Source organism: Oratosquilla oratoria, chromosome 44 (genome assembly GCF_046742065.1).
Source record: "Oratosquilla oratoria isolate Oo_2021 chromosome 44, ASM4674206v1, whole genome shotgun sequence".
In the NCBI taxonomy this organism is placed as follows: domain Eukaryota; kingdom Metazoa; phylum Arthropoda; class Malacostraca; order Stomatopoda; family Squillidae; genus Oratosquilla; species Oratosquilla oratoria.
Window position 1 is genome coordinate 29,557,976 of NC_134820.1, and position 22,348 is coordinate 29,580,323.

Below are 22,348 nucleotides of genomic sequence, written 5' to 3' on the forward strand. Positions count from 1 at the left end.
CAAGTAGAGTGTGGGCTAGGGTGCACATGAGCGTAGACAGCGGAATCCTGAGACCAAGGGTGTGGCGGTGAGAGCCCTCCAAAGATGGGCCTTTTGACGTTTATGCCTCTGGCAGGGATACCGTGCGCCTGAGTGGTGCGCCATTGGACCGGAGGGCATCCCAGGCCCTGCCGGACCTGTGGGTGTGATAGCGGGTAAATCGGTGGAGGTGACCAAAATGACCCAAAACCCGAAAAAACTCCAAGGGGGTCCCCCATGGAATTTTTGGGTAAATCCGAAGGTGAGCGATTTGGTCCAAACTTGCGCCACATGTAGAGGGTGGGCCAGGGTGCACCGCAGTAGACAGCGGAATCCTGAGACCAAGGGTGTGGCGGTGAGAGCCCTCCAAAGATGGGCCTTTTGACGTTTATGCCTCTGGCAGGGATACCGTGCGCCTGAGTGGTGAGGGATTGGAGCGGAGGGCATCCCAGGCCCTGCCGGACCTGTGGGTGTGATAGCGGGTAAATCGGTGGAGGTGACCGAAATGGCCCAAAATCCAAAAAATCTCCAAGGGGGTCCCCCATGGATTTTGGGGGGAAATCCCAATGTCAGCGATTTGGTCCAAACTTGCGCCACAAGTAGAGTGTGGGCTAGGGTGCACATGAGCGTAGACAGCGGAATCCTGAGACCAAGGGTGTGGCGGTGAGAGCCCTCCAAAGATGGGCCTTTTGACGTTTATGCCTCTGGCAGGGATACCGTGCGCCTGAGTGGTGCGCCATTGGTCTTGCTTACCAGGCCCTGCCGGACCTGTGGGTGTGATAGCGGGTAAATCGGTGGAGGTGACCAAAATGGCCCAAAATTCGCAATATCTCCAAGGGGGTCCCCCATGGATTTTGGGGGGAAATCCGAAGGTGAGCGATTTGGTCCAAACTTGCGCCACAAGTAGAGAGTGGGATAGGGTGCACACCAGCGTAGGCAGCAGAATCCTGAGACCAAGGGTGTGGCGGTGAGTGAATTTTTTAGTTTAGCGCGCTCTCTGTGGTTCAAACGATACTTACGCATGACGCTGTGTCCATTGTTTACATGGCACAATGACAGACTGAACGTGCCTTGCCTCCTCCTCCTCCTCCCCTCCTTCTCCTCCACCATCTCAATTTATGTTGCTTGAATTTAATTTATTTGAAATTAATGTTATTATTTTACAATGTTATGTGTATAATTAATGATTTAGGGTTTTTTATAAGATACTATCATAGAATCTATGGATGTATAGTACAGTATGAACGATCATACATTACTAGAACGTACAGTAACAACTTACGTTCATTTTCAACTTACATTCGGCCGTTCGGAACGAAACTAAAACGTAAGAGTAGGAGTGTCTGTATATACATATACCAAAAGACCCTTTCTTCCCCACAAGGGAGGTTTATATTAAGGAAATGTGTATATTGAAGGGAATTATTATGTATATATTTCTGGTGGGTACAGTTCTTACCTTTCTCACCAGACGCCAGGTAGTTGATTTCAACTACTGTCAGTCGTCAGCCTCATCATCAGATGCCTCCACTCATCTCGATCCTCATAAATTGGTTCATTTACTTCTTCCAACATTAAGTTTCTTCCTTCTAAGTTCTTTTTCACACAGTCCATCCACCTTTTCCTGGGTCTTCCAACTGGCCTCCTTCCTCTAGGCTGCAATTCCAAATACTTCCTTGGATATCTACTTTCCTCCATTCTTTTCATATGACCAAACCATCTCAAGTTGTTTCTTTCTATGATTCCAACATGTAACTCATTTACCAAAAACTTGTATGTTTAATAAAACATGAGAGATACAATATAAATAGTTTTTGTATAAAAACTGTACAACACATGTTTCAACAATAACTTAACAATACTGAAAAATTAATCCCATTTGGATTTTTTAGTCATTAACTGTTCCATTCCATCTTCTGCTATCGCTACGTACACCTTCTTTTCCCGATGTTGTGACTTCATGTAAGCTAGGTAAGCTGCACTGCCAAGGATGGCAATCACACCAAATGCCATAATAACAGCATTCTGGAAAAGAAAGAAAAGTAAATGTAATAGCTAATACATCTAGTCTTGTCTTAATCTTATAGAAATTCAACCCAGTATCATAAAGCAGACAACTGAGTACTATATCAAAATATAACACTTAAATGATGATCAAAAACAGGTTTTTCAAGTCTTTGGATCATAATTACATTTTCATAGCTGTACAAGTACCAAGGGGAAATGGCTCATGGACAAGTATAACTACAATAAACCCACCCATATTCAAACTAACTGGACTAAAGTGTGTTCAGATTTGTGTATTTTTTAGAAAACTAAGGTAAACTTATCCCCCTCCACCCTCAGTCACCATTCTGCTACTCCAGTGCTAAATTTTTCTTTCTGAAATCATGTGATAATAAATGAAGTTCAGATAATGGCAGTTCTAATATGAAAGTGATTATGAATGTAAATGAACGTAAATGAAAATTATACAGGCTAAAACTCTAGAATGCCCAAAGAAATTGTAGGAAACCACAACTTCATACATACATACATACATACATATACCAAGGCTTTTTCCCCCTTACAAGGGAGGTAGCCAAAAAGGAAAAGGCATAAAATCATTCCCACCCATTCCATACCTGAATACACTCCACACCCCTCCACCTTCCCTCTTATCTTAGCACCTCCTGGATGACGGGTCATCCCTACACCTTGTCCACTGCCCTGGGTCAGAGGCAGTGTCGCAAGACACAGCACATCCACAACAAGGCCGCTTCATACATACAAGCAGGAATAAAGTGCTACTAAAAATCCAAACCTATTAATATACCAAGACTTCTTCCCCTTTATAAGAGAGAGGGCCTGAAACCCAAACCTCAAAGTATTTCAAGAAAAGAGAAACCAGCCATGACCATTAGTTCATAAGTCATCAAAGAGATCTAGTAGACCTGTCCTAAGTGAGCGAGTAGAGCAGTGTAGTATAAAATGCTCTGCATATTATGTTTACATTCAGGTCATTTGATATCTGTTATCTGCCCAATTCTGCATTGGTATTATTTCAACGCAGGGTGGTGACCTAGACATAGGCACGCCAGTGCAATTCTAGTCTATCTTAGGAATGATCTCTCTGCTGGGTAATATATTAAGGGGGTCTGGTGGCATCTCAGAATTCAAATGCCATCAGAAGTTGAACAACTTGGAATCTGTACGATCGCTCCTTCATGTGATCTCCTCTTAGCATCCATTCCCAAATGTCCATTTCTCATTACACTTTATAATCCACCAAGGCATTTACTTGGTTCTCTCAAACTACATTCTACCTCCACCTCCACTCCTCCCTTTACTACCACATTCACACCCAAGTATCTAAAGCTATCCACTTCCTTATCACTCACTTCCAATTTGCTGCCATCCTCTCTCCTAGTCCATCACATTACTTTTACCTACATTTATTTTCAATTTCCTTCTTTTCCACACCTTTCCAAACTGTCACTATCTTCCTTAATCCCTCCTCTGATCCTACTACAGTGCCTGTTTATCATTCATTCACACCTATCTCTTAACCTCTCCTTTCCCTACTAAACAGACATTCCCCTTTCATCCAAGGACACCTTCACCCCATCCTTTTCCCAGTCTTCCCCTCATGTTAACTCTATCTAGCTCTGCTTTCCACACATTTCATATATATAGATATTTTTTTCCTAATCTTTCTTCGCCCATTCTTTCCTACAGCAGCGTACTATGTTCAGGTTACCATCCATCATTACGACAATACCATCACAGAATAGGCCAAGCCACAAAAGCAAAATACCCCAGACATAACCATTACACAAAAGACACTGAACATGTTAGCTATACCCACACAACACTTCTTCCTTGAGTAACTTATGGGCCACTCTGGTGGATAATACCAGTTACCTGAGACCTGTGGGTCTTCTGCAAGAGAGATCTGGAGCAATAAATCAGCTGATACAGAAAAGGACCCATACTAGTGGAGTTCTGATTTTTATTCTCCAATTATTATACTTCATTTTCAACTCATGCATGGTTCCAACTTGTCTTCCATCATCTAGGCTATTCCAGTTTATGCACCTGTACAAAAAAATGCATTTTTCCACATCTCTGAGATATGTTGTTGACAACACTTCACCCCATTATTATACAACACATTAAGGAAAACTGCACTGTACACAATTATACACAACAAGAACACAACATACACTCTATACGGGATTTATGGAAAAATCCCTTTCCAGCTATGGCATCCCTTGAGATGGGAATGCTCAGCAAGACAGTCTTGGGAATGACAACAACAACAATACCCTAAAGTATTTCCATCATTTGGCAAAGACTATTGATGTAGGGAGGAGAATTGTCTCAGTTTCATTTTCCCCTATGGTGTATGAATAATATCCTCAATGTTTTTAAGATAAGCTCATTTCCCCACACACATTATATGGGGTTAAATTTTGTAACTTAAAAGAAAAAAATGCTTACTATGACTTACCGGCTTAGCATACAACTCAAAATTGACAACTTTGAAAACATTGGTTGCTCTAATGGATCTGATACCATCTCCTGTGTTGGCTGTAGTGACACCTTTCCCAGGATTTATTGACTCTGTACTTTTATCTGACATTGGTCTTCAAAGAAAAATCTGAAACAAAATAAAAATATCACAAAGTTATATCAGAGAAAAAAATATTCTTTCTAATTAATGTAATCTTTAAAAATACAATGATGGGATAACATTACATTCTTGTATATTGTAGTTATTATATGCTAAGGGGGACGGAGAGGGGGGGTCGCCGATTAAATGAAGCGGCCTTGCTGTGGATGTACTGTGTCTTGCGACACTGCTTCTGACCCAGGGCGGTGGGCAGGGTGCAGGGATGACCCGTCATCCAGGAGGTGCTCAGATGAGAGGAAGGGTGGGAGGGGTGTGGAGTGTATTTGGGGATGAAATGGGTGGGAGTGTTTTTATGCCTTTCCCTTTTTGGCTACCTCCCTTGGAAGGGGGAAAAAGCCTTGGTATATGTATGTATATGCTAAGACACTAAGTGCTTAACAGATCCTTCCTAGTTTTGTACATAGAAGATTTAAGCATTTTAAAGGTTTTACATATGTATCATAAGGTGCTACAATAAGATGCCTTCAAATGGCAGCATAACCATCCAGATGACAGAGTACAAATCCTTCCTAGTTTTGTACATAGAAGATTTAAGCATTTTAAAGGTTTTACATAAGTATCATAAGGTGCTACAATAAGATGCCTTCAAATGGCAGCATAACCATCCAGATGACAGAGAACTGCTGAAGTGAACAACATCCAAATGAGGACACATCACCTCCGGGATACAAGGAATCACCACATCCCCATCTCTACAAAGGTAACCAAAGCTGCTCCCAGGGATCTGTGCCACCTGCAGGGGAGGCAGGAGCTTCTTGAAACAGTTTGGACCCAAATTCCCTTCATGTTCGGAGTTAGGGGTTGTCCCATGGCATAGATACCAATACACTTAGACCTAGGGGAAACATTAAGGGCAGTCAGGAGTTTTTAAGGGCAGTATTAGGATTAGGAATGGAGAGCCCTATCAAGTCCTTTCCATCCACCACCCTTTCCCATGTATACTTATGCTTGGCTCTCTTCTTAACCCTATTGCATATATGTGTGGTGGTGCACAGTAGGGTTAATGGACCATGTAGTGGTATCAAAATGAAGGATTGAAAGAGTTCTGGGTGTTCATATTTTCAGGGGAAAGAATGGGGGAGGGGCAGATAATTTTTAGAAGTTGAGAGCGAAGAAAAGTAGAGCAGGAGGAAAAGGGTAGGAGTTAGAGAAGCTGAGAGTTAATAAACTGAATGAGAAGGAAAAGGAGAAAGAATACCATGAGGAACTTAAAGAAGTGTGATGTGGTGAAGGATATAGGGGAAGTGGGAGTAGAGGAATGAGCAGTGTGCAAAGATGGTATGTGGGACAAGGAGGATAGGTGGGAACAGAAGAGTAGTGAATGGTAGGATGATGAGGTAGCAGTGGCGGAAGAGAAGTGATCACATATGGACTGGTTGCAAGATAGAACAATGGAAGCATATGAGAGGAAAATAAAAATGGAGCGGCAACATAAATATGGACAAACACAGACAAATTTAGACTCATCCCCATACTCATACAGGGACGTAGGCGTGAGCCCGTCATCATCAATGAGGCTGCCTGCAGTTACCAGTAATAACTATTTCAGGTAGGGGTCTTCGTAAACTGTTAAGTTTTTCACTAATAATTCCACACAATTCAGCAAAGTCATGATCCTTAGTATCAGTGGGGTGATAGATTACTATCAGTGTCACATTAATCTATTTCTGGCTAACCATCAATGCCTCACATATGCTATTAGAAAAACTTTAAAGCATTTCAGTCTATATTATCATGAGGGAAGAGACATACTCCCCCATGTGATCTATTATTCCTATCAGATCTTATGTTAACAAACCCTTTAATCTCAGATGGGTTTCAGCAACAGCTGTGAATGCAGTTCTGCAAGTTCCTTCAAGAAATACACTTTGGTTTTCTGTCTGTTTTTCTTTAATAGTCCTTGAGCATTTAAGTTGATAAAGTTCAAGTATTCATTACAACCTAACTCGTTGATTCACTGCTAAATTTTTCGTGTGATGTGGGATAAATTGCAACAGTAACCCAATATAATAATGAGGTACTGATGCACTTTATCCCTCATCACACGAAAAATTTGGGCAAAATCCAGTGAGACATGAATAATGATTATTCATGTCTCACTGGATTTTGCCCAATTTGTTGCAGTTTGATTTTGCAGTCATCTGTTGTTTAATAACAGTCATTGTTGATCCGAGTTCTTTCACCATTTCTAAAAAAGGCTCGATTCTTTGTTATTGGAATCATTATAAATTTATTAGTCCTTATGTACAGATTTTCTTTGTCCTCATAGCTCTGCTGACTGTGTGTGTGCACATCGTCTTGCCAGCATGATGAAGCCAAAGAAATTTTGTCACAAAGATCATACATTTACAATCTAAATTAATCTTAGTTAATTTGAGAAAAGTTGGCATAAGCCATAATGATAATTGGCAAAGTTGAATTACAATGGGAATGAGGTATTTTGTGAACCACAGCGGGAAATAAAAATCACCATAACTGCAACACATGCAACGTTCTACCATTAATAGTGTACCTGAATTTATTTACATGTAATTCTATATGGCTGGTGTTACCAATTCAAATATTATTAATATTATACTTAACAGGATTTTGGTAAACTTTAATATATATGTCTCCGCTATCATAATAATAATTACCGTCATACGTGACTGTTGATTTGTCTTCTATTCAAAGAACTTATAACTTGTTATATTTCAAAGTGTACTTGGACCTATGCGTTTGATTTTATATTATACATGAGATGCGAACTGCTACATACCCATTGGTCCTTCCACGTCTGCTTGCGATTTGTAAACAGAACTGCCAGCTTGAGTTGCCTATTTTACCTTAATTCCGTCTGCTTTAAAATCACTGTTTCTTAACAATCTATTAATTAAGAAAATATATATGTATGTATATGTACGAAATATCACCATGAAATATACAGTACTGAAATAGCAGTGTATACTAATGTCAATGTGTATACGGCTATCTACTTATTTTGCCGCTGTCTTCAGTTGTACATATGTTGATGTAATTTCGAAATTGTCTTATGTTGAACCTTCAAATGTTCTCTTACCATGAATCATTCCAATTAACGTGTCTGTGTTCAGGGAATTTCTTGTTTTTGTTTTGAAAGTATTTATTTGAAAACTAGTGAAAAAATGCCTATTATTAGATCAAATTACGAGATCTGTCTCACAAGAGGAAAGCATGAAAAAGAAGTGCAGGGGCTGTGAATAGAATAATTTGCTTGAGTTGATTCGGAGCAAAAATGTGACGAATGTGAAGAAATTAACCAAGAATAAACGCATGTGCAGGTCAGGTCAATGAGGCATGTGGCCATTGCAAAACCGAAGAGAGAGATGGAGATAATGTTCTGCAGTATGCGAGGAACGGTTTCACTGTGGACGTGCTAAAGCTAGCTAGAATCTACATGAAATACTTGGGGGAGGTTGAGAAAGCAGGGTTGTTTTGCTTCTGTATGATGTGCAAAGGACAGAATCAGAACTATATTCACAAACTGACGAAAATAGAGAAAAGAGTAGATAACTTAGTTCTTCAAAACTGTAGTAGTCCACCGCTTCTGCCAGCACGGGTATCATCCTTCAGGTGGATGACCTGTTGGTCCTTGCAAAACTCTGTAGCCAAGAATAGGGGGTTCATCAAGTAATGTCATTAGGTATTTGCTAGTTCGTTTTTGAATACGTTGTTGGAGCAGCCTGTGATATTTCTTGTGTGTTTTGGGAGTGCATTGAATAATATTGAGTCACTAATTTGATACTGGTGTTCTGTGCAGGCATTTGTTCTGGGTTCCATAGAGGTACGATCAGGCATCAGCTTTTCTAACAAATTCCACGCATATTTGATGCGGTATCTCTCTCTTCTCATTTGTTGAGAATATGATCCCAGTTTCCTTGAGCGCTACCAGTAGTCGAGACCCTTCATTGCTGTAATTTTCCTTGTGAAGTCTCGCTGTACGGACTCCAGTATCTATATCTCTCCTTGTGTGGAGAAAACGGTGCTGGCTGCTGTATAGTCGAGTACTGGCTGTGCAAGAGCCCTCCAGTAGTGCTGGGCACATATCGCTAATTTCATTATCGGAATTACCGGTTAACAACAATGCCGTTACCGGAATTACCTGTAATTTACCGGTAAAAGACTCGTGAGGTAGTAGTGACGTCCCAAGTTCGAGTCGCCTTTATGACTTAAATCTAAACAAATTTCATCCTACTATGGTGTGTAGTCACAAGTTTTGTAACGTCACTATAAAAATCCTGCGCTCCGAGTCGTTACTCCAACTCTCGTGGGCGGGGAGTAGGGAGGGGGTGCGTGTAAGGTCAGAGCATTACCTCCTCTCCCTCAGTGCATAGGCCTACGCACCAATCCCCCCCTCCCCCTCTCACACTCCACTTCCGTCTCTATGTAAGTGCAATTTCATACAAAGAATATATTTTTCACATAGAAACACAATTTCATAAAAGAAAAATAATTACATGCATCATTTTTACACATTACACATAAAAATTCATTTCCAAAATCACCCATTTTTCATTTAGTCAGGACAAAGTTTTTTTGTACAATTGAGGTTTTAAAGGTTTTGTGCGAGATGAATTGACATATGTAGGTCATTTTCATAATATTTTTTTTACCAAGTTCCTCTTATATTAGGCTCAGGAACACAATCTCAACCCTTTGAATTTCTGTCAAAGTTTTTATCAATTGTTCATAGTTGTCATTTTTTATATTGGAATTACGTTAATTTTGTATTAGCAGGACTCTACGATCCCTATATTTATATTATAGTACCTTTAAATGAACAAAAAACACACATATGTTTTATTTTAATTTTTTATTCTGTGCATCCATTTGGATACATGCCCACCGGAACATAGGCTGACTAATCGAATACGTACATTTTGCACTGAACCTCTGCGGGCCGAGATGCGAACAAAACGATCTAGCACGACTGTTAATTTTCATATTCGAATACGTACATTTCGTACTGTGCATCTGTGGGCCGAGAAGGGAGCAGGACGATCTAGCACGTTGAATACGTTCCTGTAATTTTCATCCTACGTAGGGCCGTCAGTACTGTCACTTAGATCTTGGTACCACCAAGCCGAAACGTGCTTACCGCTCTCTGAGTATTATGGGATAGTTTATCGGTTAACGGAGCCTAAACAGTAGTAGATTTTTTGCTGGTAAGCTACCGTCAAGGTTGTTACCGATAAAACCCGTAACTACCGGTAGCTGCCCACCACTACCGTCACTCAGTACCACCAAGCCGAGACGTGCTTACCGCTCCACGAGTGTTTGGTATAGCTTATCGGTTAACGGAACCTTAACGGTAGCAGAATTATTGCCGGTAAGCTACCGTCAAGGCTGTTACCGATAAAACCGGTAACTTTACCGGTAGCTGCCCACCACTACCATTGGTCCTTCCACGTCTGCTTGCGATTTGTAAACAGAACTGCCAGCTTGAGTTGCCTATTTTACCTTAATTCCGTCTGCTTTAAAATTACTGTTTCTTAATAACTCATTAATTAAGATAATATATATGTATGTATATGTACGAAATATCACCATAAAGTATACAGTACTGAAAGAGCAGTGTATACTAATGTGTATTAGACGGCTATCTACTTATTTTGCCGCTGTCTTCAGTTGTACGTATGTTGATGTAATTTCGAAATTGTCTTATGTTGAACCTTCAAATGTTCTCTTACCATGAATCATTCCAATGAACGTGTCTGTGTTCAGGGAATTTCTTGTTTTTGTTTTCAAAGTATTTATTTGAAAACTAGTGAAAAAATGCCTATTATTAGATCAAATTACGAGATCTGTCTCACAAGAGGAAAGCATGAAAAAGAAGTGCAGGGGCTGTGAATAGAATAATTTGCTTGAGTTGATTCGGAGCAAAAATGTGACGAATGTGAAGAAATTAACCAAGAATAAACGCATGTGCAGGTCAGGTCAATGAGGCATGTGGCCATTGCAAAACCGAAGAGAGAGATGGAGATAATGTTCGGCAGTATGCGAGGAACGGTTTCACTGTGGACGTGCTAAAGCTAGCTAGAATCTACATGAAATACTTGGGGGAGGTTGAGAAAGCAGGGTTGTTTTGCTTCTGTATGATGTGCAAAGGACAGAATCAGAACTATATTCACAAACTGACGAAAATAGAGAAAAGAGTAGATAACTTAGTTCTTCAAAACTGTAGTAGTCCACCGCTTCTGCCAGCACGGGTATCATCCTTCAGGTGGATGACCTGTTGGTCCTAGCAAAACTCTGTAGCCAAGAATAGGGGGTTCATCAAGTCATGTCATTAGGTATTTGCTAGTTCGTTTTTGAATACGTTGTTGGAGCAGCCTGTGATATTTCTTGTGTGTTTTGGGAGTGCATTGAATAATATTGAGTCACTAATTTGATACTGGTGTTCTGTGCAGGCATTTGTTCTGGGTTCCATAGAGGTACGATCAGGCATCAGCTTTTCTAACAAATTCCACGCATATTTGATGCGGTATCTCTCTCTTCTCATTTGTTGAGAATATGATCCCAGTTTCCTTGAGCGCTACCAGTAGTCGAGACCCTTCATTGCTGTAATTTTCCTTGTGAAGTCTCGCTGTACGGACTCCAGTATCTATATCTCTCCTTGTGTGGAGAAAACGGTGCTGGCTGTTGTATAGTCGAGTACTGGCTGTGCAAGAGCCCTCCAGTGCTGAGCATGAGGTTCTTGATTCGAAGGTTCTGAGAACCCATCCAGCCATTTGTTTGGCCTTATTTGTGATTATCATTATTATTATTATTATTATTATTATTATTATTATTATTATTGTTATTGTTATTATTATTATCATTGTTATTATTATTATTATAAGTTTTGTTTTTTATTTCTATTCATCATTTTATTTATTCATTTTGTGGGTCTGGTTCCTATTCAGGCCTCAACCTTGCAGGTGAATCGTAACAGTTCATTTATACGGTTGGCCACGTAATCCGTGTTATTAGCGGGGAGCACTGCATAGAGGGTTTAGGGAGAGATATCAATGTAGTGGTATTGGGAGACCTAATGCTAGGGTAGGAAAAGAACCAATAGGTGGAGTGGTTGAGAATGGAGTTCCAGGAAAAAATTGTAGTGGAGAGTTGGTGAAGATGTGCCAAGAAAAACAGCTGACGACAGCAAATACAGTGTTTAGGAAGAAAGTCAAGCGTAAGTACACATGGGGAAAATTACACAAACACAAACAAATTTGGCTGGTCGCCACAACCTCGCCCTTGCGTCCAGGTTCCCCACGACTACCTCGCTGTGCCCTGTGGACGACTCTCTCCCTCTGGAGTAAGTTTGGGCCAAATCGGAGACATGACGGTTTTTGGTCATTTTGAGGGTCATTTTGGCCACTTGTCCCGATTGGGTCACCACCTCAGCTACAGGTCGAGGGCCACCAGGGCTCTTGCGGATCGCACTTAGATACTCCTCAGGCTAAAAGTACGGGCGGAAATGAGAGGCGAAAATTACACAAACACAAACAAATTTGGCTGGTCGCCACAACCTCGCCCTTGGGTCCAGCTTCCCCACGTCTACCTCGCTGTGCCCTGTGGACGACTCTCTCCCTCTGGAGTAAGTTTGGGCCAAATCGGAGACATGACGGTTTTGGTAATTTGGTGGTCATTTTGGCCACTTGTCCCGATTGGGTCACCACCTCAGCTACAGGTCGAGGGCCACCAGGGCTCTTGCGGATCGCACTTAGATACTGCTTAGGCTAAAAGTACGGGCGCCACAGGCGGAAATGAGAGGGGAAATTTACACAAACACAAACAAATTTGGCTGGTCGCCACAACCTCGCCCTTGGGTCCAGGTGTCCCACGTCTACCTCGCTGTCACCTGCTCAGTTTTACCTGCCTTATCACCCTCAGGTCGAGGGCGTCCAGGGCTGCCATGGAGTCCAATTTGACACCACTCAGGGATACGGTATGGGTGCCACAGGCCCAAAAGTGAATACTGGGTGAAAAGGCCCAAGTTTGGAGGGGTGCCACCGCCACGCCCTTGGGCTAAGGCTGTTCATGTCTACCCTGCTCTTTACTTTGTCCGACTCTACCTGTGAGGCAAGCTTGGACCAAATCGGTCACCTTCGGATTTTGGGCAAAATTCATATGGTTTCTCCTTTGAGATTTTTTGGATTTTGGGTCATTTTGTTCACCTGCTCAGATTTACCCGCCATATCACCCACAGGTCGAGGACGTCCAGGACTGCCGTGAAGTCCAATTTGACACCACTAAGGGATACGGTCTGAACATGCCGCTCACAAAGCTGACAAAATAATTATAATAAATGAAAATCAGAGGTGGCCTGAATATTTTACCGTGATATACGAATTTGCGTGAGAGTCAACAATATATGAAAAATCTTCCCTTGTCTTTTCTGCAATAGGGACATTAGATAACATTTTTCAAATTTTGTTTAATTATTTCGCAAGCCAATACCTATAATAGGCAGTAAGGAATGGTGGAGATGGGGAGGGGGGAAGGTGGGGAGGGGTCGTCACTGAGAATTTTGCCCCTGGGCGGTACTGAGGCATACAGTATAAGGGCTCTGCTTACGTGCATACAAATCATACATTTATTTATGTATTTTATTTGTTATTTACATTATTATATTTTTTATTTATCATTTTATTATTAATATGATTTTTTTTTTTTTTTGCATCCGACCTAGATATGGATCAAAAGGTCTCTGTCGGCATGCTCCGCCTTTGTAATCCTTTGTATGTCTATGCAAATTGGTAGAGAGAGGAAGTGAGGGAACAAAAGAAAGCGAAGTCGAGCGAAAAAAACGAGATCCAGAAGCATCCGAACTCATAAATCTGAGGAGTGGCGATGTGCTTCCTGCTAACTGTCGCCCTCATCACGGATGAATGACGTCATGATACGCAGCACTGCGACGCTATTGGTCCACGAAACCCACAAATGTGACGACGGTCGGTGTCGATGTCGATGTCGGTCGAACTAGGGCGTCGTCGTCGTCGTCGTAGTCATCATCGTCATCATGAAACAAGTTACAAATCTCATAATTAAAAAAGAAGGTAACAAATCCGTTATTGATTTTAAAAACAGGAGTTGGGATTATCAGTGGTATTCTTAAAAGATATTATTTCCCTTCCGAGGATTTATGTAAGACTTTTTTTAATAAGAATATCACTAAGATTCTTACGGTGGTATTCCTAAAAAACATATTTCCCTTCCAAGGATTTATATAAGGAAAGATTTTTTTAAGAATACCACCGTATGTTGCGCACGAAGTAGGAAAAATATTTGAAGAGGTTAACGTTTGATATGCGTTATAAACGCAAAAAAAAACAACAACGTTAATTTTGTTAATGCGTAAAAAATGACATGAGATTCTGCTGCGCACGAGGCGGGACCAAGCGACGGAAATGACGTAGGGTACGCGCGACATTACGTCACGCAACAGGTAGCCCAGATGAGATGATGCGGGCAGTGCCTCTATAAGGACAGGAAACGACAAAACCATTTGGGGCAGAAAGGGGTGGACGAGAAGGCCAGAAAGGGTGGAATTTTTGGCCGGCCGAGGTAAACTTCGAAAAAGTTTCCTTGAATTTAATCTGCTGGGTAAAATGGGTGTATCGGTTACATAAGTTTTATGAAGTCAATATTTCAATGACGTATCTAAGGACCAGACGGTGGTATTATAAAAAAAAATCTTTCCTTATATAAATCTTATATAAATTCTTGGAAGGGAAAGATTTATATAAGGAAAGATTTTTCTAAGAATACCACCGTATGATTCTTACGGTGGGATTCTTAAAAATATATTTTCTTGTATAAATATTTCCCTTCCAAGGATTTATTGTAGTTATTATATGATTTATTGTAGTTATTATATGCTAAGACACTAAGTGCTTAACAGATCCTTCCTAGTTTTGTACATAGAAGATTTAAGCATTTTAAAGGTTTTACATAAGTATCATAAGGTGCTACAATAAGATGCCTTCAAATGGCAGCATAACCATCCAGATGACAGAGAACTGCTGAAGTGAACAACATCCAAATGAGGACACATCACCTCCGGGATACAAGGAATCACCACATCCCCATCTCTACAAAGGTAACCAAAGCTGCTCCCAGGGATCTGTGCCACCTGCAGGGGAGGCAGGAGCTTCTTGAAACAGTTTGGACCCAAATTCCCTTCACGCTGGGAGTTAGGGGTTGCCCCATGGCATAGATACCAATACACTTAGACCTAGGGGAAACATTAAGGGCAGTCAGGAGTTTTTAAGGGCAGTATTAGGATTAGGAATGGAGAGCCCTATCAAGTCCTTTCCATCCACCACCCTTTCCCATGTATACTTATGCTTGGCTCTCTTCTTAACCCTATTGCATATATGTGTGGTGGTGCACAGTAGGGTTAATGGACCATGTAGTGGTATCAAAATGAAGGATTGAAAGAGTTCTGGGTGTTCATATTTTCAGGGGAAAGAATGGGGGAGGGGCAGATAATCTTTAGAAGTTGAGAGCAGAGAAAAGTAGAGCAGGAGGAAAAGGGTAGGAGTTAAGAGAAGCTGAGAGTTAATAAACTGAATGAGAAGGAAAAGGAGAAAGAATACCATGAGGAACTTAAAGAAGTGTGATGTGGTGAAGGATATAGGGGAAGTGGGAGTAGAGGAATGAGCAGTGTGCAAAGATGATATGTGGGACAAGGAGGATAGGTGGGAACAGAAGAGTAGTGAATGGTAGGATGATGAGGTAGCAGTGGCGGAAGAGAAGTGATCACATATGGACTGGTTGCAAGATAGAACAATGGAAGCATATGAGAGGAAAATAAAAATGGAGCGGAAACATAAATATGGACAAACACAGACAAATTTAGACTCATCCCCATACTCATACAGGGACGTAGGCGTGAGCCCGTCATCATCAATGAGGCTGCCTGCAGTTACCAGTAATAACTATTTCAGGTAGGGGTGTTTGTAAACTGTTAAGTTTTTCACTAATAATTCCACACAATTCAGCAAAGTCATGATCCTTAGTATCAGTGGGGTGATAGATTACTATCAGTGTCACATTAATCTATTTCTGGCTAACCATCAATGCCTCACATATGCTATTAGAAAAACTTTAAAGCATTTCAGTCTATATTATCATGAGGGAAGAGACATACTCCCCCATGTGATCTATTATTCCTATCAGATCTTATGTTAACAAACCCTTTAATCTCAGATGGGTTTCAGCAACAGCTGTGAATGCAGTTCTGCAAGTTCCTTCAAGAAATACACTTTGGTTTTCTGTCTGTTTTTCTTTAATAGTCCTTGAGCATTTAAGTTGATAAAGTTCAAGTATTCATTACAACCTAACTCGTTGATTCACTGCTAAATTTTTCGTGTGATGAGGGATAAAGTGCATCAGTACCCCATTATAATAATGGGGTACTGATGCACTTTATCCCTCATCACACGAAAAATTTGGGCAAAATCCAGTGAGACATGAATAATGATTATTCATGTCTCACTGGATTTTGCCCAATTTGTTGCAGTTTGATTTTGCAGTCATCTGTTGTTTAATAACAGTCATTGTTGATCCGAGTTCTTTCACCATTTCTAAAAAAGGCTCGATTCTTTGTTATTGGAATCATTATAAATTTATTAGTCCTTATGTACAGATTTTCTTTGTCCTCATAGCTCTGCTGACTGTGTGTGTGCACATCGTCTTGCCAGCATGATGAAGCCAAAGAAATTTTGTCACAAAGATCATACATTTACAATCTAAATTAATCTTAGTTAATTTGAGAAAAGTTGGCATAAGCCATAATGATAATTGGCAAAGTGAGTTGAATTACAATGGGAATGAGGTATTTTGTGAACCACAGCGGGAAATAAAAATCACCATAACTGCAACACATGCAACGTTCTACCATTAAGTGTACCTGAATTTATTTACATGTAATTCTATATGGCTGGTGTTACCAATTCAAATATTATACTTAAAGTTTACCAAAATCCTGTTAATATATATGTCTCCGCTATCATAATAATAATTACCGTCATACGTGACTGTTGATTTGTCTTCTATTCAAAGAACTTATAACTTGTTATATTTCAAAGTGTACTTGGACCTATGCGTTTGATTTTATATTATACATGAGATGCGAACTGCTACATACCCATTGGTCCTTGCACGTCTGCTTGCGATTTGTAAACAGAACTGCCAGCTTGAGTTGCCTATTTTACCTTAATTCCGTCTGCTTTAAAATCACTGTTTCTTTAACAATCTATTAATTAAGAAAATATATATGTATGTATATGTACGAAATATCACCATGAAATATACAGTACTGAAATAGCAGTGTATACTAATGTGTATACGGCTATCTACTTATTTTGCCGCTGTCTTCAGTTGTACATATGTTGATGTAATTTCGAAATTGTCTTATGTTGAACCTTCAAATGTTCTCTTACCATGAATCATTCCAATTAACGTGTCTGTGTTCAGGGAATTTCTTGTTTTTGTTTTGAAAGTATTTATTTGAAAACTAGTGAAAAAATGCCTATTATTAGATCAAATTACGAGATCTGTCTCACAAGAGGAAAGCATGAAAAAGAAGTGCAGGGGCTGTGAATAGAATAATTTGCTTGAGTTGATTCGGAGCAAAAATGTGACGAATGTGAAGAAATTAACCAAGAATAAACGCATGTGCAGGTCAGGTCAATGAGGCATGTGGCCATTGCAAAACCGAAGAGAGAGATGGAGATAATGTTCGGCAGTATGCGAGGAACGGTTTCACTGTGGACGTGCTAAAGCTAGCTAGAATCTACATGAAATACTTGGGGGAGGTTGAGAAAGCAGGGTTGTTTTGCTTCTGTATGATGTGCAAAGGACAGAATCAGAACTATATTCACAAACTGACGAAAATAGAGAAAAGAGTAGATAACTTAGTTCTTCAAAACTGTAGTAGTCCACCGCTTCTGCCAGCACGGGTATCATCCTTCAGGTGGATGACCTGTTGGTCCTTGCAAAACTCTGTAGCCAAGTAATGTCATTAGGTATTTGCTAGTTCGTTTTTGAATACGTTGTTGGAGCAGCCTGTGATATTTCTTGTGTGTTTTGGGAGTGCATTGAATAATATTGAGTCACTAATTTGATACTGGTGTTCTGTGCAGGCATTTGTTCTGGGTTCCATAGAGGTACGATCAGGCATCAGCTTTTCTAACAAATTCCACGCATATTTGATGCGGTATCTCTCTCTTCTCATTTGTTGAGAATATGATCCCAGTTTCCTTGAGCGCTACAAGTAGTCGAGACCCTTCATTGCTGTAATTTTCCTTGTGAAGTCTCGCTGTACGGACTCCAGTATCTATATCTCTCCTTGTGTGGAGAAAACAGTGCTGGCTGCTGTATAGTCGAGTACTGGCTGTGCAAGAGCCCTCCAGTGCTGAGCATGAGGTTCTTGATTCGAAGGTTCTGAGAACCCATCCAGCCATTTGTTTGGCCTTATTTGTGATTATCATTATCATTATTATCATTATTATTATCATTATTATTATCATTATTATTATCATTATTATTATTATTATTATTATTATTATTGTTATTGTTATTATCATTGTTATTACTATTATTATTATCATTATTATTATTATAAGTTTTGTTTTTTATTTCTATTCATCATTTTATTTATTCATTTTGTGAGTCTGGTTCCTATTCAGGCCTCAACCTTGCAGGTGAATCGTAACAGTTCATTTTTACAGTTGTCCACGTAATCCTAGTGTTATTAGCGGGGAGCACTGCATAGAGGGTTTAGGGAGAGATATCAATGTAGTGGTATTGGGAGACCTAATGCTAGGGTAGGAAAAGAACCAATAGGTGGAGTGGTTGAGAATGGAGTTCCAGGAAAAAATTGTAGTGGAGAGTTGGTGAAGATGTGTCAAGAAAAACAGCTGACGACAGCAAATACAGTGTTTAGGAAGAAAGTAAAGCGTAAGTACACATGGGGAAAATTACACAAACACAAACAAATTTGGCTGGTCGCCACAACCTCGCCCTTGGGTCCAGGTTCCCCACGTCTACCTCGCTGTTCCTTTGGACGACTCTCTCTCTCTGGAGTAAGTTTGGGCCAAATCGGAGACATGACGGTTTTTGGTTTTGAGGGTCATTTTGGCCACTTGTCCCGATTGGGTCACCACCTCAGCTACAGGTCGAGGGCCACCAGGGCTCTTGCGGATCGCACTTAGATACTCCTCAGGCTAAAAGTACGGGCGGAAATGAGAGGCGAAAATTACACAAACACAAACAAATTTGGCTGGTCGCCACAACCTCGCCCTTGGGTCCAGCTTCCCCACGTCTACCTCGCTGTGCCCTGTGGACGACTCTCTCCCTCTGGAGTAAGTTTGGGCCAAATCGGAGACATGACGGTTTTTGGCCAAATCTGTTGGTAATTTTGAGGGTCATTTTGGCCACTTGTCCCGATCGGTTCACCACCTCAGCTACAGGTCGAGAGCCACCAGGGCTCTTGCGGATCGCACTTAGATACTGCTCAGGCTAAAAGTACGGGCTCCAACGGGCGGAAATGAGAGGGGAAAATTACACAAACACAAACAGATTTGGCTGGTCGCCACAACCTCGCCCTTGGGTCCAAGTTCCCCACGTCTACCTCGCTGTGCCCTGTGGACGACTCTCTCCCTCTGGGGTAAGTTTGGGCCAAATCGGAGACATGACGGTTTTTGGCCAAATCTGTTGGTAATTTTGAGGGTCATTTTGGCCACTTGTCCCGATCGGGTCACCACCTCAGCTACAGGTCGAGGGCCACCAGGACTCTTGCAGATCGCACTTAGATACTGCTTAGGCTAAAAGTACGGGCGCCACAGGCGGAAATGAGAGGGGAAATTTACACAAACACAAACAAATTTGGCTGGTCGCCACAACCTCGCCCTTGGGTCCAGGTGTCCCACGTCTACCTCGCTGTCACCTGCTCAGATTTACCTGCCTTATCACCCTCAGGTCGAGGGCGTCCAGGGCTGCCATGGAGTCCAATTTGACACCACTCAGGGATACGGTATGGGTGCCACAGGCCCAAAAGTGAATACTGGGTGAAAAGGCCCAAGTTTGGAGGGGTGCCACCGCCACGCCCTTGGGCTAAGGCTGTTCATGTCTACCCTGCTCTGTACTTTGTCCGACTCTACCTGTGAGGCAAGCTTGGACCAAATCGGTCACCTTCGGATTTTGGGCAAAATTCATATGGTTTCTCCTTTGAGATTTTTTGGATTTTGGGTCATTTTGTTCACCTGCTCAGATTTACCCGCCATATCACCCACAGGTCGAGGACGTCCAGGACTGCCGTGAAGTCCAATTTGACACCACTAAGGGATACGGTCTGAACATGCCGCTCACAAAGCTGACAAAATAATTATAATAAATGAAAATCAGAGGTGGCCTGAATATTTTACCGTGATATACGAATTTGCGTGAAAATCAACAATATATAAAAAATCTTCCCTTGTCTTTTCTGCAATAGGGACATTAGATAACATTTTTCAAATTTTGTTTAATTATTTCGCAAGCCAATACCTATAATAGGCAGTAAGGAATGGTGGAGATGGGGAGGGGGGGAAGGGGGGGGGAGGGGTCGTCACTGAGAATTTTGCCCCAGGGGGGTACTGAGGCATATAAGGGCTCTGTTTACGTGCATTCAAATAATTTTTATTTATGTATTTTATTTGTTATTTACATTATTATAGTTTTTATTTATTATTTTATTATTAATATTATTTTTTTTTTTTTTTTTTTTTTTTTTTGCATCCGACCTAGATATGGAACAAAAGGTCTCCTGTCGGCATGCTCCGCCTTTGTAATCCTTTGTATGTCTATACAAATTGGTAGAGGAAGTGAGGGAACTAAAGAAAGAAAGCAAGGTCGAGCGAAAAAAAACGAGATCCAGAAGCATCCGAACTCATAAATCTGAGGAGTGGCGATGTGGTTCCTGCTAACTGTCGCCCTCATCACGGATGAATGACGTCATGATACGCAGCACTGCGACGCTATTGGTCCACGAAGCACACAAATGTGACGACGGTCGGTGTCGATGTCGGTTGACCTAGGGCGTCGTCGTCGTCGTCGTAGTCATCATCGTCATCATGAAACAAGTTACAAATCTCATAATTAAAAAAGAAGGTAACAAATCCGTTATTGATTTTAAAAACAGGAGTTGGGATTATTAGCGGTATTCTTAAAAGAAATTCTCTCCCTTCCAAAGATTTATATAAAAAAAATTAAGAATACCACTAAGATTCTTACGGTGGTATTCCTAAAAAATATATTTCCCTTACAAGGATTCATATAAGATTTGTATAAGGAGATATTTATATAAGGAAAGATTTTTTTAAGAATACCACCGTATGTTGCGCACGAGGTAGGAAAAATATTTGAAGAGGTTAACGTTTGATATGCGTTATAAACGCAAAAAAAAAAAAACACGTTAATTTCGTTAATGCGTAAAAAATGACATGAGATTCTGCTGCGCACGAGGCGGGACCAAGCGACGGAAATGACGTAGGGTACGCGCGACATTACGTCACGAAACAGGTAGTCCAGATGAGATGATGCGGGCAGTGCCTCTGTAAGGACAGGAAACGACAAAACCATTTGGGACAGAAAGGGGTGGACGAGAGGGCCAGAAAGGGTGGAATTTTCGGCCGGCCGAGGTAAACTTCGAAAAAGTTTCCTTGAATTTAATCTGCTGGGTAAAATGGGTGTATCGGTTACATAAGTTTTATGAAGTCAATATTTCAATGACGTATCTAAGGACCAGACGGTGGTATTATAAAAAAAAACCTTTCCTTATATAAATCTTATATAAATCCTTGGAAGGGAAAGATTTATATAAGGAAAGATTTTTTTAAGAATACCACCGTAAGAATCTTACGGTGGTATTCTTAAAAAAAATCTTTCCTTATATAAATCTTTCCCTTTCAAGGATTTATATAAGATTTATATAAGGAAAGATTTTTTTAAGAATACTACCAAGAGTCATGTAGCGTTCATCTACAATTAAAGACTAATGTCCACTCAAAAAAAAAAAAAAAAAAAAAATTCAACTTCGACTATGCCTCTATTTGGGCACATTTCTTTACCATCTCCATAATTACATTTCTCCGGTTCGATGTTGTCCCCCGAGGATAGAGGCGCTGGTTATTGTCGACAAGATATCAAATACTCGGATAGATTGTTGGAGATCCGAATAGAAGCGGGTAGAGATCTCTGGGATAAAACACGCATTATATCAAGGCTGGCCGGGGAGGGAGGGTGTCTTGCGTCAAAGGAAGTGTTTGGACATAACAGCTAAATAAAACAGTCTTGTGTTATATATGTGCCAAGAACGCAAAACAATCTCTTTACAAAAGAATGTAGACGACCCAAAACAGAAAATCTATTCGCCTAGACCTCCCATTTCAGCACATCCATGATAAAAAGAATAGCCAAATAGAGATAGCCAAGGAAGCCAAAAAGCAGAGTTGAGCGCGTTCCTCGATGCGTTCCTCGGTGCGTTCCGCTTTAGTTTGGCCGCGATTAGCGCTCCCAAACTATCAAAACTTAAAAGACATGTTCATACTGAAATAAAAGTCCGGTAGGCCACATACTAGACAAAAGAAAAATTTCGTAGGCCAC

At 40.8% G+C, this 22,348-nt stretch overlaps 1 protein-coding gene across 6 annotated transcripts in view; it reads right to left on the bottom strand.

Moving 5' to 3' along the window:
• Positions 1-1,275: 1,275 nt before the first annotated feature.
• The window catches only part of LOC143022422 (small integral membrane protein 8-like), a 46,717-nt gene continuing 25,644 nt past the window's right edge, over positions 1,276-22,348 (bottom strand). Inside the window, exons 1-3 of one of the 6 annotated variants that reach the window (XM_076180622.1) lie at positions 4,511-4,645; positions 3,922-4,095; positions 1,276-2,043 (exon numbers count right to left, since the gene is read on the bottom strand). In XM_076180622.1, coding sequence (XP_076036737.1) covers positions 1,888-2,043; positions 3,922-3,990 — 225 coding nt within the window. In that variant the 5' untranslated portion in view covers positions 3,991-4,095; positions 4,511-4,645 and the 3' untranslated portion in view covers positions 1,276-1,887. Of the gene's footprint in view, positions 2,044-3,921; positions 4,096-4,510; positions 4,661-5,351; positions 6,457-7,329; positions 7,491-16,850; positions 16,926-22,348 lie in introns of those variants that run through there. The other 5 variants (XM_076180620.1, XM_076180621.1, XM_076180618.1 and 2 more) reach the window with 5 other exon arrangements.